Here is a 14,194-nt window from a genome sequence, read left to right on the forward strand (position 1 = left end):
AATCTCTGCACAGCAAAAAACCTGATCTTTGTAGCTTTAAAAAAAGACACAGAATTGCATAACTTTCAGTTATTCTGACAATCCAAGCACATAACAAGCTGATGCACATCAAATCTGAATTGAGCAATTCAACCGAGGCACACCAGTTTTTTTGCCACATATCATGCATCGATAATGCTTTTAAACGAGGAAGCAGATTGTAAAACATTTACTCTTATGCCATCAAAAATCGTCAGCAATCCGATAAATTAACAAACATATCGCAACAACAACAAACTAAAGGATCTGTGAACAACTCCGTAAGTGTTACTAGAAGCAAGGATGTTTAAATAAACCTATAGGAATAGTAAGACATACCTGGAGCCTTCCCTTCTTGAACAGGTATCTTCCAAACAAGGGGGAGAAGTGACAGGAGTAGAGTTAGCAATTCCTCTCTGCAGGTTAATTCCTATCAAAAGACAGTAACAAATGATGTGATGTGAACAGTTAGACCGTATTCAAAGCAAGCCTCCACCCATTTGCCTGAAAAATTTCCAAGACAGTCTAGAATCAGAGGCAATACTTCAGGCATATCATCCAATCAGAAAATGCTGCTGCCATTTTACACTTCTCCGTGAATGCTTCTAATAATAACAGGCAGTTCAAACCTTTCATGTTAAAAGAATTCCTCACTGTGGAGCAAAGAGAGACTTTAAGTGAAAATTAAAAACAAACAATGCGTGTTCTGAGGAAAGGTTAAAGAAGAACAAGTCAAGTGGTTATTTTCAGAGCTGCTCAGAGTTCTGCTGCTACTACAGTCCAGTGACATGGCAATGTTAATTATTTAAGACACCTCACTCCCATTGGTACAGTCATAATCATTGCATTGGCCACATTTTAACACATCAGAACTCTAGCTTTCAAGAGCGTGGCAATTTTAACAAGGCTATCTCTAGGGATATTGAAATCACGGAAGTCTTTTTGTTTCTCAGCTCCATTAAAAATTAATTTTGGTCATAATGCTTGGGGCTTCGAGGCAACTTAACCTAACAACGGAAGGAAGGAAAACCTTCATTAGTTTTGTTGCAAACAACGCTTTAACTCAACCAATTCTTCTAATCAGCAGTTTTAAAAAAAATCTATTTCAGAAGAAAGACTTGCATTTACATGCCACCTAATCATGCATCAGAAACATATCAACATTTTCGGATACAACAAATTACTTTAAAGTGCAATGGCTAACGTAAGCAGAAACAGCAGCTGTTTTGCACACAGCTAGATTCCACATTAGGCAATCAGATGAATGATTATTGCTATTGAGGGATGAATGTAGGTCAGAGCCCCAGGTGAATTCCATGAATGTCGTGGAATCATTTAAGCCCATCGGAACAAGCAGAAGAATCTGGCTTTAATGACCTGTCTGTGGGCAATGCCATGATACTACCTAAATTGTGGTCAAATATCTCCAGCCTGAAAAGGCTCCTATGGCCTCCTACGTTTTTGCCTTGACTATTTAAAATCTCTAGATTTTAGTGATTTGAGCACCAGCCAAACAACACTAAGATACCCCTGTATGCAGATGATGTTTTTAAAATCGAGCCTAACTCTCTTGGTTGCTCAAATGTATTTGGCAGTGTGTTCTATGCTGGTCAATGAGAGTCAATTATGACAAATCAAAGGCCATGGCCCTGGAATAACCTCCATGGTTTGGGACTTGTTCTCATTGCAGTGAACTGTATCAAGTTTTTAAGTATTTGATAGTGCAGATTTCTCCTGATCTGCACCACTTGTACTGTGCTAATTATTCACTTATATTTAAGCAGTTTCATGAATATACAGAGTGATCTCTCCCTATGCTTCTTAGAAAAACTTAAGTGTTTTAAGGATAAACATTTTTCTCAATTTACTTCATTTCAAATGCTCCCTGCTAATATCCCTCTTCCCACATTTGTGTAATAGGATTCTACAGTTCATATACGTTAGTCAACTTCCATTGATTAGACTTATGTTATTGCAAAGTTTACATTATCTTTGGATTGCACTTGAGACTGGACCACTACAATGGACACAATCCATAAATGGAATCAGTGGGCTCATGTCTTTCCTTTTTCACATCCATCCCCACTCTGGTCAGTTCATTCCATTTTGAGTATAGTCACATGGGTTTGGTAAGATAGATGCTGCCATTTCCATATGTTGCAAGGTCTATACTGAGCTCTTTACTGTGGGGGGGAAAAAAAAAAATCCCTTCCTCGGTGTTTGGAAGCTTCTTTAAATGAAGAAATGTATGCCCTCTGCCGCCTTCCACTGGACTGGAAGACAATTTGGTCCAATCCTTCACCTCCCTATAAGGCAAGTATTCTTTGAAAAGGACAATCTTTTTAAGTTTTTTTTTCCACTCCAGAAGTTATGTGTCAAGTTTCCAGGCAGGCATTGGAGAATCATTGAGAAAAATTGCTCAGTGTTTAAGGAGCTATTATGAAATGTAGCTTAATCAGAAACAATGAAATATTGTCTTAGCCCAACTCAGGCTGAACATATTCATGCAAGATCTCCCTTTTTGAGTTATTGTGCATAAGACGTGGGTTGTGCTAATTCCTCAGTTGGCTTAGATTAGTTGTAGAACAGGACTCAGTCTGGAGGCTTTCATTTGTCCCACCCCATATTATTTACCCATTTTCCTCTGATATTTATCCTCCTGCAAGCATCATATCCAGTTATCTGCCTCAAATATTTATTCCCTCTTGTTGGGTCCTTTCCTAGCACAAAATTCAAGACTTGTTGCAGTCCTGGTCTCAACTACCTCACCATTAATTGGGCCTGAATAGTCTTCTTATAGAGTCCTTTGTTTAGTCCTAGCCAAGACTTTCAGCATGCTAACATCGCCTTGATTTGTACAAACATTTGAAATTACTTTTGATTGCCTTAATATTGTTTCCAATAATTACTATGTGTGTTTGTCTATTATTGTTGCAATAATAGTATTCTGCTTTGTGTACTGTGATGATGTACCTTTTACTTTATCTTTATTTTCATCCTTATATGTTTGAGCTATTGCTATGTAATGTAAAAATTCCAAAAGTAAAGACATAAAAAGGTTTTTTTTTTAAAAAAAAGGTTTTGTAACTTTCAGGTATTGTAACCAATCTCCTAGAGACTTTGTGAAATATGTTGAGAATCAATTGCATTTTTACTGTGGCCAGTCCAAGATACCTCAAAAGTTGGTCTCGCACTGCTTGCCTAAATTCCATTTGAGCACATTTGTACCAAAGTTATACCACACATTCAGCATCAAAAAAAAACCCAAAAATGTTCTTTGGGGTAATGGTGAATGTGTATATTATGTATAAGCTTATCAAATAATACTTGTTAATTTAATGAGATTCATTTTTCTTCTTAATCATACAGGTACTTATTTAAAAAGCATGCACTTAAAGACCATTTAGCAGACACATTTGGCATTGATATCCTTGTTGATCTACATTGGCTCCTGGTTCTTCAATGCCTCAAATTTAAATTTCTCAACTTTGTGCATAACTCCCTTCCTGGTTGAAGCAAATAATATAGATGCATTTAAGGGGAGGCTAGAAAAGCATAAGAGGGAGAAGGGAATAGAGGGTTATGCTGATAGATTTAGATGAGGAAAGACGGGAGGAGGCTCGACTGGAGCATAAACACCGGCATGGACCGGTTGGGTCGAATGGCCTGTTTCTGTGTCGTATATCCTATGTAATCCTTTGTATTGGTCATGTCATCGTTCCAGGCTGGATTTTCAGTCAGATTTAGCTCCTTCATATCCTTAAAGCTCTTAATGTGTGTTACAGTCTCTATGGTATATTTCTCTGGAGATTCATCCAATAAATATCCAATGACAACATCATTGTTGTACAATCTGTCAAGCGACTATAGGTTTCCTCAGTTGTGTTTGACTAACTCCACAGTAATTCCAGCGGGCAACCAACGCAGCATTTTGATCAACCTGCTCCACCTTCTTGGGCCCTTCCACCAGATTGTGTCGTTTGGGGATAGTGCCTCCTGCTGCTGCTGCTGCTGCTGCCGCCGCCGCCATGACAGCCATTTACCGCCCGTCCAACAATGCCTGGCAGCTGCACACCGGCTCGCTCTCCATCATTGATGGGGGCTTTTTTCTCGGATCCCGTGGAAAGTCTCCGCAGATCCCTGTTTGAGAACCACTGCTCTAAATGTTAGTTTCTCTAAAGTAAAAATATACTATCCTCATAAATAAGAGCATTTAGACTAGGTATCATTCTGGTCACCCTCCTCCGCACCTTCTCTGGGGCCTCAATATCCCATTTCAAGTAATACACAGAAATGGCCAGTGAATAAGACAAATAAAGAATTGAAAAATGAGCTGGCTATGACTGGCAGACAAGACCATAAGAAAAGTGAAGGATAAGATGCAGCCAAATTTGTAAAAATCAAAACTAATCTATAGGCATTTAAATAATAAACAGGTATTAAGAGGAGGTGGGGCTGATTAGGGACATAAAATGAGTCCTACGCATGGAGGCAGAGGGTATGGCTGAGGTGCTAACTGAGTACTTTGTATCTGTCTTCACTAAGGAAGAAGATGCTACCATGGACATAGTGAAGGAGGAGGTACTAGAAAGACTGGCTGTACTTAAAAGTAGATAAGTCACCAGGACCAGATAGGATGCATCCTCGGACACTGAGGGAACTGAAGGAAGAGATCGCAGAGGTATTGGCCATAATCTTTCAATCCTCCTTAGGTACAGGGGTGGTGCCAGTGGACTGGAGATTTGCAAATGTTACACCTTTGTTCAAAAAAGGATGTAAAGATAAACCCAACAACTACAGGCCATTCAGTTTAACCTCAGTAGTGGGGAAGCTTTTAGAAACAATAATCAGGGACAAAATTAACAGTAACTTGGACAAGTGTGGATTAATTCAGGAAAGCCAGCATGGATTTGTGAAAGGCAAATCGTGTTTAACTAACTTGATTGAGTTTCTTGATGAAAGAAAGACTTAGATTTATATAGCACCTTTCATGACCACTGGACATCTCAAAGTACTTTATAGCAAATGAAGTACTTTTGGAGTGTAGTTGTAGAGTTCTCAACTCTAGAACATATTCACACGAGGCATATACTGCAGACAAGGTCACTCATGACCTGCATCTTTATTCCCCGGACCAAGGAGTGCTGAACCTGCGTGGAACCTCCCTTTAAGTACCTGGCTGACCAGGTAAGGAGTGTCTCCCACAAGTTCACCCACTGTGGTCAAGGTGTGTATTTCACAGTTGTATACAGTGTACAGTGTTATCACATATTGGTTACAGTTATGTGAAGGTTACAAACATGACATCACCTCTCTCCTCATGTTTCTGGGTCAAAGATCGAGTCTTTCAGGCAGTCGACACTCTCTTGTGGAGCATAGAAACATAGAAAATAGGTGCAGGAGTAGGCCATTCGGCCCTTCAAGCCTTCACCGCCATTCAACAAGATCATGGCTGATCACCCACCCCAGCACCTCCCCCCCCCACGCACCCCAGCCGCAAGGACCACATCCAACTCCCTCCCGAACACATTCAATGAACTGGCATCAACAACTCTCCGTTGCAGGGAACCCCACAGGCCAACAACTCCCGAGTGAAGAAGTCTCTCCCCATCCCAGACCCAAACAGCCCACCCCCCATCCGTGCCCCCCCCCCGCCCCCGGACCCACCCAACACCGGGAACACTCCCCCCGCACCCAACTCGCCCCGTCCCGTCAGAATCCTTCCCAAATGCCGAACACCCCCGGATGTCGAGCCCCCAGCCCCAGCCAACCCGGAGCCACGCCCCCGCGACGCCAACCACACCACATCCACCAACCGCCATCTGCGCAGTCAACCCGTCCACCCCACGCACCGAGACCTCCGCTGCAATGTGGCCCCTCCCGTCCCCCGCCCTGGGTTTCTCCGCCCCCCACCTTCACCACTCTCCCCTCAGCCTCCCCGCACAGGCTCCCATCTTGGGGGCGGTAACCTTCTGGGGCCGGGAATTTTAGCCCCAAGCGTGGAAATCCTGCTCCCGCCTCAGAATTGGCCTTACCACCCCTCAAAGAAAGCGGAGTGCAATTTCCCACACTCCACTTCCTTTGGGGGCAGTTTGAACTGGTGCTCTCCACTCTCCCGTCCTACGACAGTTTGAACTGGTGCTCTCCACTCTCTGTCCTGTGACAGTGGGAACTGGTGCTCTCCACTCTCTGTCCTGTGACAGTGGGAACTGGTGCTCTCCACTCTCTGTCCTGTGACAGTTTAAACTGGTGCTCTCCAGTCTCTGTCCTGTGACAGTTTAAACTGGTGCTCTCCACTCTCTGTCCTGTGACAGTGGGAACTGGTGCTCTCCACTCTCCCGTCCTGTGATAGTTTGAACTGGTGCTCTCCAGTCTCTGTCCTGTGAGTGGGAACTGGTGCTCTCCACTCTCCCGTCCTGTGACAGTTTAAACTGGTGCTCTCCACTCTCTGTCCTGTGAGTGGGAACTGGTGCTCTCCACTCTCTCTCCTGTGACAGTTTAAACTGGTGCTCTCCACTCTCTGTCCTGTGAGTGGGAACTGGTGCTCTCCACTCTCCCATCCTGTGACAGTTTAAACTGGTGCTCTCCACTCTCCCGTCCTGTGACAGTTTAAACTGGTGCTCTCCACTCTCCCGTCCTGTGATAGTTTGAACTGGTGCTCTCCACTCTCTCTCCTGTGACAGTTTGAACTAGTGCTCTCCATTTTCTGTCCTGTGACAGTTGGAACTGGTGCTCTCCACTCTCTCTCCTGTGACAGTGGGAACTGGTGCTCTCCAGTCTCTGTCCTGTGACAGTGGGAACTGGTGCTCTCCACTCTCCCGTCCTGTGATAGTTTGAACTGGTGCTCTCCACTCTCTCTCCTGTGACAGTTTGAACTAGTGCTCTCCATTTTCTGTCCTGTGACAGTTTGAACTGGTGCTCTCCACTCTCTCTCCTGTGACAGTTTAAACTGGTGCTCTCCACTCTCCCGTCCTGTGACAGTGGGAACTGGTGCTCTCCACTCTCCCGTCCTGTGATAGTTTGAACTGGTGCTCTCCACTCTCTCTCCTGTGACAGTTTGAACTAGTGCTCTCCATTTTCTGTCCTGTGACAGTGGGAACTGGTGCTCTCCACTCTCCCGTCCTGTGACAGTTTAAACTGGTGTTCTCCACTCTCCCGTCCTGTGACAGTGGGAACTGGTGCTCTCCACTCTCCCGTCCTGTGATAGTTTGAACTGGTGCTCTCCACTCTCTCTCCTGTGACAGTTTGAACTAGTGCTCTCCATTTTCTGTCCTGTGACAGTTGGAACTGGTGCTCTCCACTCTCTCTCCTGTGACAGTGGGAACTGGTGCTCTCCACTCTCCCGTCCTGTGACAGTGGGAACTGGTGCTCTCCACTCTCCCGTCCTGTGATAGTTTGAACTGGTGCTCTCCACTCTCTGTCCTGTGACAGTTGGAACTGGTGCTCTCCACTCTCCCGTCCTGTGACAGTGGGAACTGGTGCTCTCCACTCTCTCTCCTGTGACAGTTTGAACTAGTGCTCTCCATTTTCTGTCCTGTGACAGTTGGAACTGGTGCTCTCCACTCTCTGTCCTGTGACAGTGTGAACTGGTGCTCTCCACTCTCTGTCCTGTGACAGTGGGAACTGGTGCTCTCCACTCTCCCGTCCTGTGATAGTTTGAACTGGTGCTCTCCACTCTCTGTCCTGTGACAGTTGGAACTGGTGCTCTCCACTCTCCCGTCCTGTGACAGTTTGAACTAGTGCTCTCCATTTTCTGTCCTGTGATAGTTTGAACTGGTGCTCTCCACTCTCTGTCCTGTGACAGTGTGAACTGGTGCTCTCCACTCTCCCGTCCTGTGACAGTGGGAACTGGTGCTCTCCACTCTCCCGTCCTGTGATAGTTTGAACTGGTGCTCTCCACTCTCTGTCCTGTGACAGTTGGAACTGGTGCTCTCCACTCTCCCGTCCTGTGACAGTGGGAACTGGTGCTCTCCACTCTCTCTCCTGTGACAGTTTGAACTAGTGCTCTCCATTTTCTGTCCTGTGACAGTTGGAACTGGTGCTCTCCACTCTCTGTCCTGTGACAGTGTGAACTGGTGCTCTCCACTCTCTGTCCTGTGACAGTTTGAACTAGTGCTCTCCACTGGAGCGCCGCAGTTGTAGCTCTGGTGGTTGAGCCGTGGCATGCGTCTCTGTCGCCGGAGTTGGTTCCGGCCTGGCCGCAGGGACTGTGCATGCTGTTGACTGTCCTTGTTGCTCGTTCACTGGCAGTGGTGTGGTTGACATCCCATGATCTATTTCAGGTTCCTCAGTGTCCATGCTGAATCTTTTCTTTACCTGGTCCAGATGTTTGCTATATATCTGCCCATTGTTTAGTCTGACCACTATGACCCTATTCTCCTCTTTACCAATTACGGTGCCCTCCAGCCACTTGGGTCCCAAAGCATGGTTAAGCACAAATACGGGTCATCCATTTCTATACACCTCCCCCTTGAGTTTCGATAATGGTACTCGGTTTGCCCTCAACAATGTCTGCCAGGCTTGGGTGAATGAGGGACAGCTGTGTTTTGAGCGTGCGTTTCTTGAGGAGTTCCGCTGGCGGAACTCCCGTGAGCGAGTGCGGGCGGGACCTATAGGCCAGCAGGGGGCGCGATAGGCGGCACTGAAGAGAGGGTCCCTGGATACGGAGCATGCCTTGTTTTATGAATTGGACCGCAAGTTCTGCCTGGCCATTGGAAGCCGGCTTGAACGGCGCCGTCCGGATGTGTTTAATATCATTACCCGACATAAACTCCTGGAATTCATGGCTGATGAAACACGGGCCATTGTCGCTGACCAGAATGTCCGGCAAGCCGTGGGTCGCGAAAACCATGCGCAGACTCTCCACGGTGATGGATGTCGTGCACGAGTTTAATATGATGCACTCGATCCATTTCGAGTATGCATCGACTACAATCAAGAACATTTTTCCCATAAACGGCCCCGCATAGGCCGCGTGGATACGTGACCATGGCCTGTTGGGCCAGGGCCATGGGCTGAGCGGGGCCTCCTTGCGGGCATTGCCCAGCTGGGCACACGTCGTGCACCTGCGAACCCAGTGTTCCAGGTCCGAGTCAATCCCCGGCCACCATACATGTGACCGGGCAATGGCCTTCATGAGCACAATGCCAGGGTGCTCGCTGTGGAGTTCCCTGATGAATGCTTCCCTTCCTTTCTGGGGCATAACTACCCGGCTGCCCCATAGTAGGCAGTCGTCTTGGATGGAGAGCTCATCCATCCGTCTCTGAAACGGTCTGACCTCCTCGGGGCGTGCCCCATGTGCGGGCGCCCAATCCCCAGTCAGGACACATTTCTTTATCATGGATAGGAGGGGTTCTCTGATGGTCCAGAGTTTGGTTTGGCGGGCTGTGATGGGGGAGCCTGCGGTGTCAAAAACCTTAACGGCCATGACCATCTCAGCGCTTTGTTCCGCTGCCCCCCCTTTGTTCCGCGTCAGCGCAATTTTCGGTGACGTATGGTGTAGTCATACGCAGCCAGCATGAGAGCCCATCACTGTATGCAAGCTGACGCATTGGCATTGACAGCTTTGCTGTCGGACAACAGGGATATTAACGGCTTGTGATCCGTTTCTAACTTGAACGGTCTGCCGAAAAGATACTGGTGCATCTTTTTCACACCGTAAACGCAAGCGAGTGCTTCCTTTTCGACGATGTCGTACCCACGCTCTGCCTGGGAGAGTGACCTGGAGGCATAAGCCACCGGTTGTAGTCGGCCGTCGTCATTTCCCTGCTGCAACACTCACCCAACACCGTATGATGATACATCGCATGTTAAAACTAGTTTTTTTTTTTTACAGGGGTCATACAAAGTCAACAGTTTGTTAGAACAAAGCAGGTTCCGCGCCCTGTTGAAAGCCCGTTCCTGACAGTCCCCCCAGAACCAGTCACAACCCTTGCGCAGGAGTACATGTAATGGCTCCAACAATGTGCTTAAGTTAGGCAGGAAGTTCTGAAATAGTTCAAAAGTCCCAGGAACGATCGCAACTCCGATGTGTTGCCAGGCCGGGGCGCTCGACAGATCGTCTCCGTTTTGGATTCAGTAGGCCGGATCCCGTCTGCGGCAACCCTCCTGCCCAAAAACTTGACTTCTGGGGCCAAAAACACACACTTGACCATCTTCAGCCGCAGGCCTACCCGGTCCAGTCGGCGTAGCACCTCCTCCAGGTTGTGGAGGTGTTCCTCGGTGTCTCGACTCGTTATTAGGATGTCGTCTTGGAATACGATTGTGCCGGAAATGGATTTGAGCAAGCTTTCCATGTTCCTCTGGAAGATTGCGGCCGCTGAACAAATGCCAAACAGACACCTGTTGTTGATGAATAATCCCTTGTGCGTCGTGATGGTGGTCAGAAGCTTGGATTCTTCAGCCAGTTCCTGAGTCATGTAAGCCACGGTGAGGTCCAACTTAGTGAACAGCTTGCCACCTGCCAATGTGGCAAAAAGGTCCTCGCTCTCGGGAGCGGGTATTGGTCCTGCAGTGACACTCGGTTGATGGTGGCTTTGTAGTCGCCGCAGATCCTGACCGAGCCATCCGCTTTAAGGACAGGAACGATGGGACTTGCCCAGTCACTGAATTCAACGGGCGAAATTATGCCCTCTCTGGGCAGCCTGTCCAATTCACTCTCAATTTTATCACTCATCGCATACGGCACCGCTCTGGCTTTGTGGTGCACTGGTCTGGCATCCGGGGTGATGTGTATCACTACTTTGGTGCCCTTGAACATTCTGACACTGGGTTGAAACAGTGACCCAAATTTTTGTAGGACCTGCGAGCATTAACTTCGCTCCACAGACGAAATGGCGTGCACATCTCCCCATTTCCAGTTCATCTCGGCTAGCCAGCTCCTTCCCAAAAGCGCGGGGCCATTTCCCGGAACAATCCAGAGTGGCAGGCGGTTCTGTGATCCATTGTGTGTAACCACGTTTGCACTGCCTAGCACTGGGATGATTTCTTTGGTGTACGTGTGTAGCTGCGTGTCAATGCATTCCAGTTTGGGCCTGCTCGCTCTGTGTGGCCTTAGTCTCTCAAATTGTTGGACACTCATGAGGGATTGGCTGGCTCCCGTATCCTGCTCCATGCGCACCAGGATACCATTCAATAAAACTTTCATCATCATGGGTGGCGTTTTGGTGTATGAGCTGAGGACGTCAGCCACATGAACCCTCTGAACCTCAGCATCCATGGGTTTGCCCCAGGCATCATCCTGCATTGCAGACCCCTCGTCTGATTCCTCCGTTTCATAGATTAGCCTCGCTTCAGCCTTTCGGCACATTCTAGCCAAATGTCCTCTGGCATTACAATTCCTGCAGGTGAACTGCTGGAACTTGCAGCTTTTAGCAGTATGTCTACCCTCGCATCTCCAGCATTGGCTGAGATTGTTGTTCACAAAGGGACTGTTACCAGGCATTCCTCTCTGATTGTCCCCTTGGTTGTTTTTAAGCACTCTGTTGGTGAGTGTCAATGGTCCCATCACGGGACGCATTGTTCCTCTTGATGGCGTGAACTGCCGATCTTCCTGCCATTGTCTCTGTTACTGTCCCACCCTAGAGCCTGTTGCTGACTGGGCGGTGTCGAATTGCCCTTGCCTGCCTGGGCGGTGTCGAATTGCCCTTGCCTGCCTGCGGGATTCTGTATCACTTTTACAACATTAACTCCCTGGTTCATCACAATGTTAAAGCCAGGGCTGCTTGCGTAAATTATCTTGGTCTCCTCTTCCCCCGCCAAGAAGGTCTGAGCTATCAAAGCTGCCCTTTCCAAAGTCAAGTCCTTGTCCTCAATAAGCTTCCTGAAAATACCAGCATGACTAATGCCCTCAATGAAAAAATCCCTCAACATCTCCCCCCTGCAGGCGTCTGTGAACTTAAAGAAGCTGGCCAAGCGCCTCAGGTCTGCAACGAAGTCCGAGATGTTTTGCCCTTCCCAACGCCGGTATGTGTAGAACCGGTGCCGGGCCATGTGTACGCTGCTCGCCGGTTTCAGATGTTTGCTGATCAGCTGGCTGAGCTCTTCGAAGGACTTGTCGGCCGGCTTGAGAGGTGCAAGCAGGTCTTTCATCAGCGCGTACGTTTTTGTCCCGCAGCTTGTCAGTAGGTGCACCCGCCGCTTGTCAGCCACTTCCACTGCCAGCTAGTCCTTTGTGACAAAGGTCTGCTGGAGTCGCTCCAAAAAATCGTCCCAGTCCTCGACCACACAGTAACGTTCCTCTGTGCTACCGGTGGCCATCCTTGTGGTTCAGTGATTTCCGTTTCTCATCACCAGATGTTGAGTTCTCAACTCTAGAACATATTCATACATGACCTGCACCTTTATTCCCCGGACCAAGGAGTGCTGAGTGGAACCTCCCTTTAAGTACCTGGCTGACCAGGTAAGGAGTGTCTCCCACAAGTTCACCCCCTGTGGTCAAGGTGTGTATTTCACAGTTGTATGCAGTGTACAGTGTTGTTACATATTGGTTACAGTTATGTGAAGGTCACAAACATGACAGTAGTCACTGTTGTAATGGAGGAAACGTGGCAGCCAATTTGCAAACGAGCAACCTCCCACAAACAGCAACGTGATAATGACCAGATAAACTGTTTTTGTTATGTTGATTGAGGGATAAATATCGGCCAGGACAACAGGAATAACTCCCCTGCTCTTCTTCGAACTAGTGTCATGGGATCTTTTACATCCACCTGAGAGAGCAGACGGGGCCTCGGTTTAATGTTTCATCCGAAAGATAGCACCTCTGACAGTACAGCATTCCTTCAGTACTACACTGGAGTGTCAGCCTAGATTTGTGTGTTCAAGACCCTGGAATGGGACTTGAACCCACAACCTTCTGACTCCGAGGTGAGAGTGCTACCCACTGAGCCAGAGTTGACACTGTACACTTGATAATGAGGCAACAGAGAGGGCTGTTAAGGCAATGCGGTTGACCTGGTGTTCATGGATTTTCAAATGGCATTCGACAAAGTGCTACATAATAGGCTTGCCAGTAAACTATGAGGCCCATGGAATAAAAGCCATAGTGGTAGCACGGATACGAAATTGGCTAACTAACAGGAAACAGAGAATAGTGGTGAAAGGTTGTTTTTCGAACTGGAGGAAGTATACAGTGGTGTTTCCAAAGAGTCGGTTCTAGGACCACTGCTTTTCTTGATATAGATTAATGATTTGGACTTAGGTGTACAGGGCACAATTTCAAAATTTGCAGGCAATCCAAGCTTGGAAGTATAGTGAATAGTGAGCAGGATAGTGATAGACTTCAAGAGGACATAGACAGGCTGGTGGAATGGGTGGACATGTGGCAGATGAAATTTAACACAGAGGTGGAAAGTGATACATTTTGGTAGAAAGAATGAGGAGGAGGAAATATAAACTAAAGGGTACAATCATAAAGGGTGCATGAACAGAGAAACCTCGAGGTATATGTGCACAAATCATTGAAGATGGCAGGGCAGGTAGAGAAAGCAGTTAATAAAGCTTACAGGATCCTGGGCTTCATAAATAGAGGTACAGAGTACAAAATTACGATGAACCTGTTTAAAACACTGGCTTGGCCTCAGCTGGAGTACTGTATCCAATTCTGTGCACTGCACTTTAGAAAGGAGAGGCGTGCAGAAAAGATTTACAAAAATGATTTCAGGCATGAGGGACTTCAGTTATGTGGATAGATTAGAGAAGCTAGGATTGTTTTCCTTAGAGCAGAGAAGGTTGAGAGGAGATTTGATAGGAGGTGTTCAAAATCATGAGGGGTCTGGAAAGAGTAGATAGAGAGAAACTGTTCCCATTCGCAGAAGGGTCGAGAGCCAGAAGACACAGATTTAAGGTGACTGGCAAAAGAACCAAAGGCAACATGAGGAAAAATATTTTTACGCAGAGTGGTTAGGATCTGGAATGCACTGCCTGAAAGGCAGACTCAAACATGGCTTTCAAAAGGGAGCTGGATAAGTACCTGAAGGAAAAGAATTTGCAGGGCTACGGGGAATGGGTAATAGGACTAGCTGAAGTGCTCTAGCAGAGAGCCGGCATGGGCTCGACGAGCCAAATGCGTACTGTAACTATCTATGATTCTAATCCTTCCAGAGCATCGGCTCTCGCATTTTAGTATGGTTCTGTCTCTACTACCCAGTTGGCACATTAGTCCAAATACTAATTT

General features: G+C 47.1%; 1 protein-coding gene across 6 annotated transcripts in view; it reads right to left on the reverse strand.

Moving 5' to 3' along the window:
• lyst (lysosomal trafficking regulator) overlaps positions 1–14,194 on the reverse strand; it is a 432,206-nt gene that overhangs the window by 231,194 nt on the left and 186,818 nt on the right. For all 6 annotated transcript variants that reach the window (XM_070884660.1, XM_070884659.1, XM_070884658.1 and 3 more), the window contains one exon: positions 358–448. In XM_070884660.1, the coding sequence (XP_070740761.1) occupies positions 358–448 (91 nt within the window). The remainder of the gene's footprint in view (positions 1–357; positions 449–14,194) is intronic.

The sequence above is a fragment of the Pristiophorus japonicus genome, chromosome 7 (assembly GCF_044704955.1).
Source record: "Pristiophorus japonicus isolate sPriJap1 chromosome 7, sPriJap1.hap1, whole genome shotgun sequence".
In the NCBI taxonomy this organism is placed as follows: Eukaryota; Metazoa; Chordata; class Chondrichthyes; family Pristiophoridae; genus Pristiophorus; species Pristiophorus japonicus.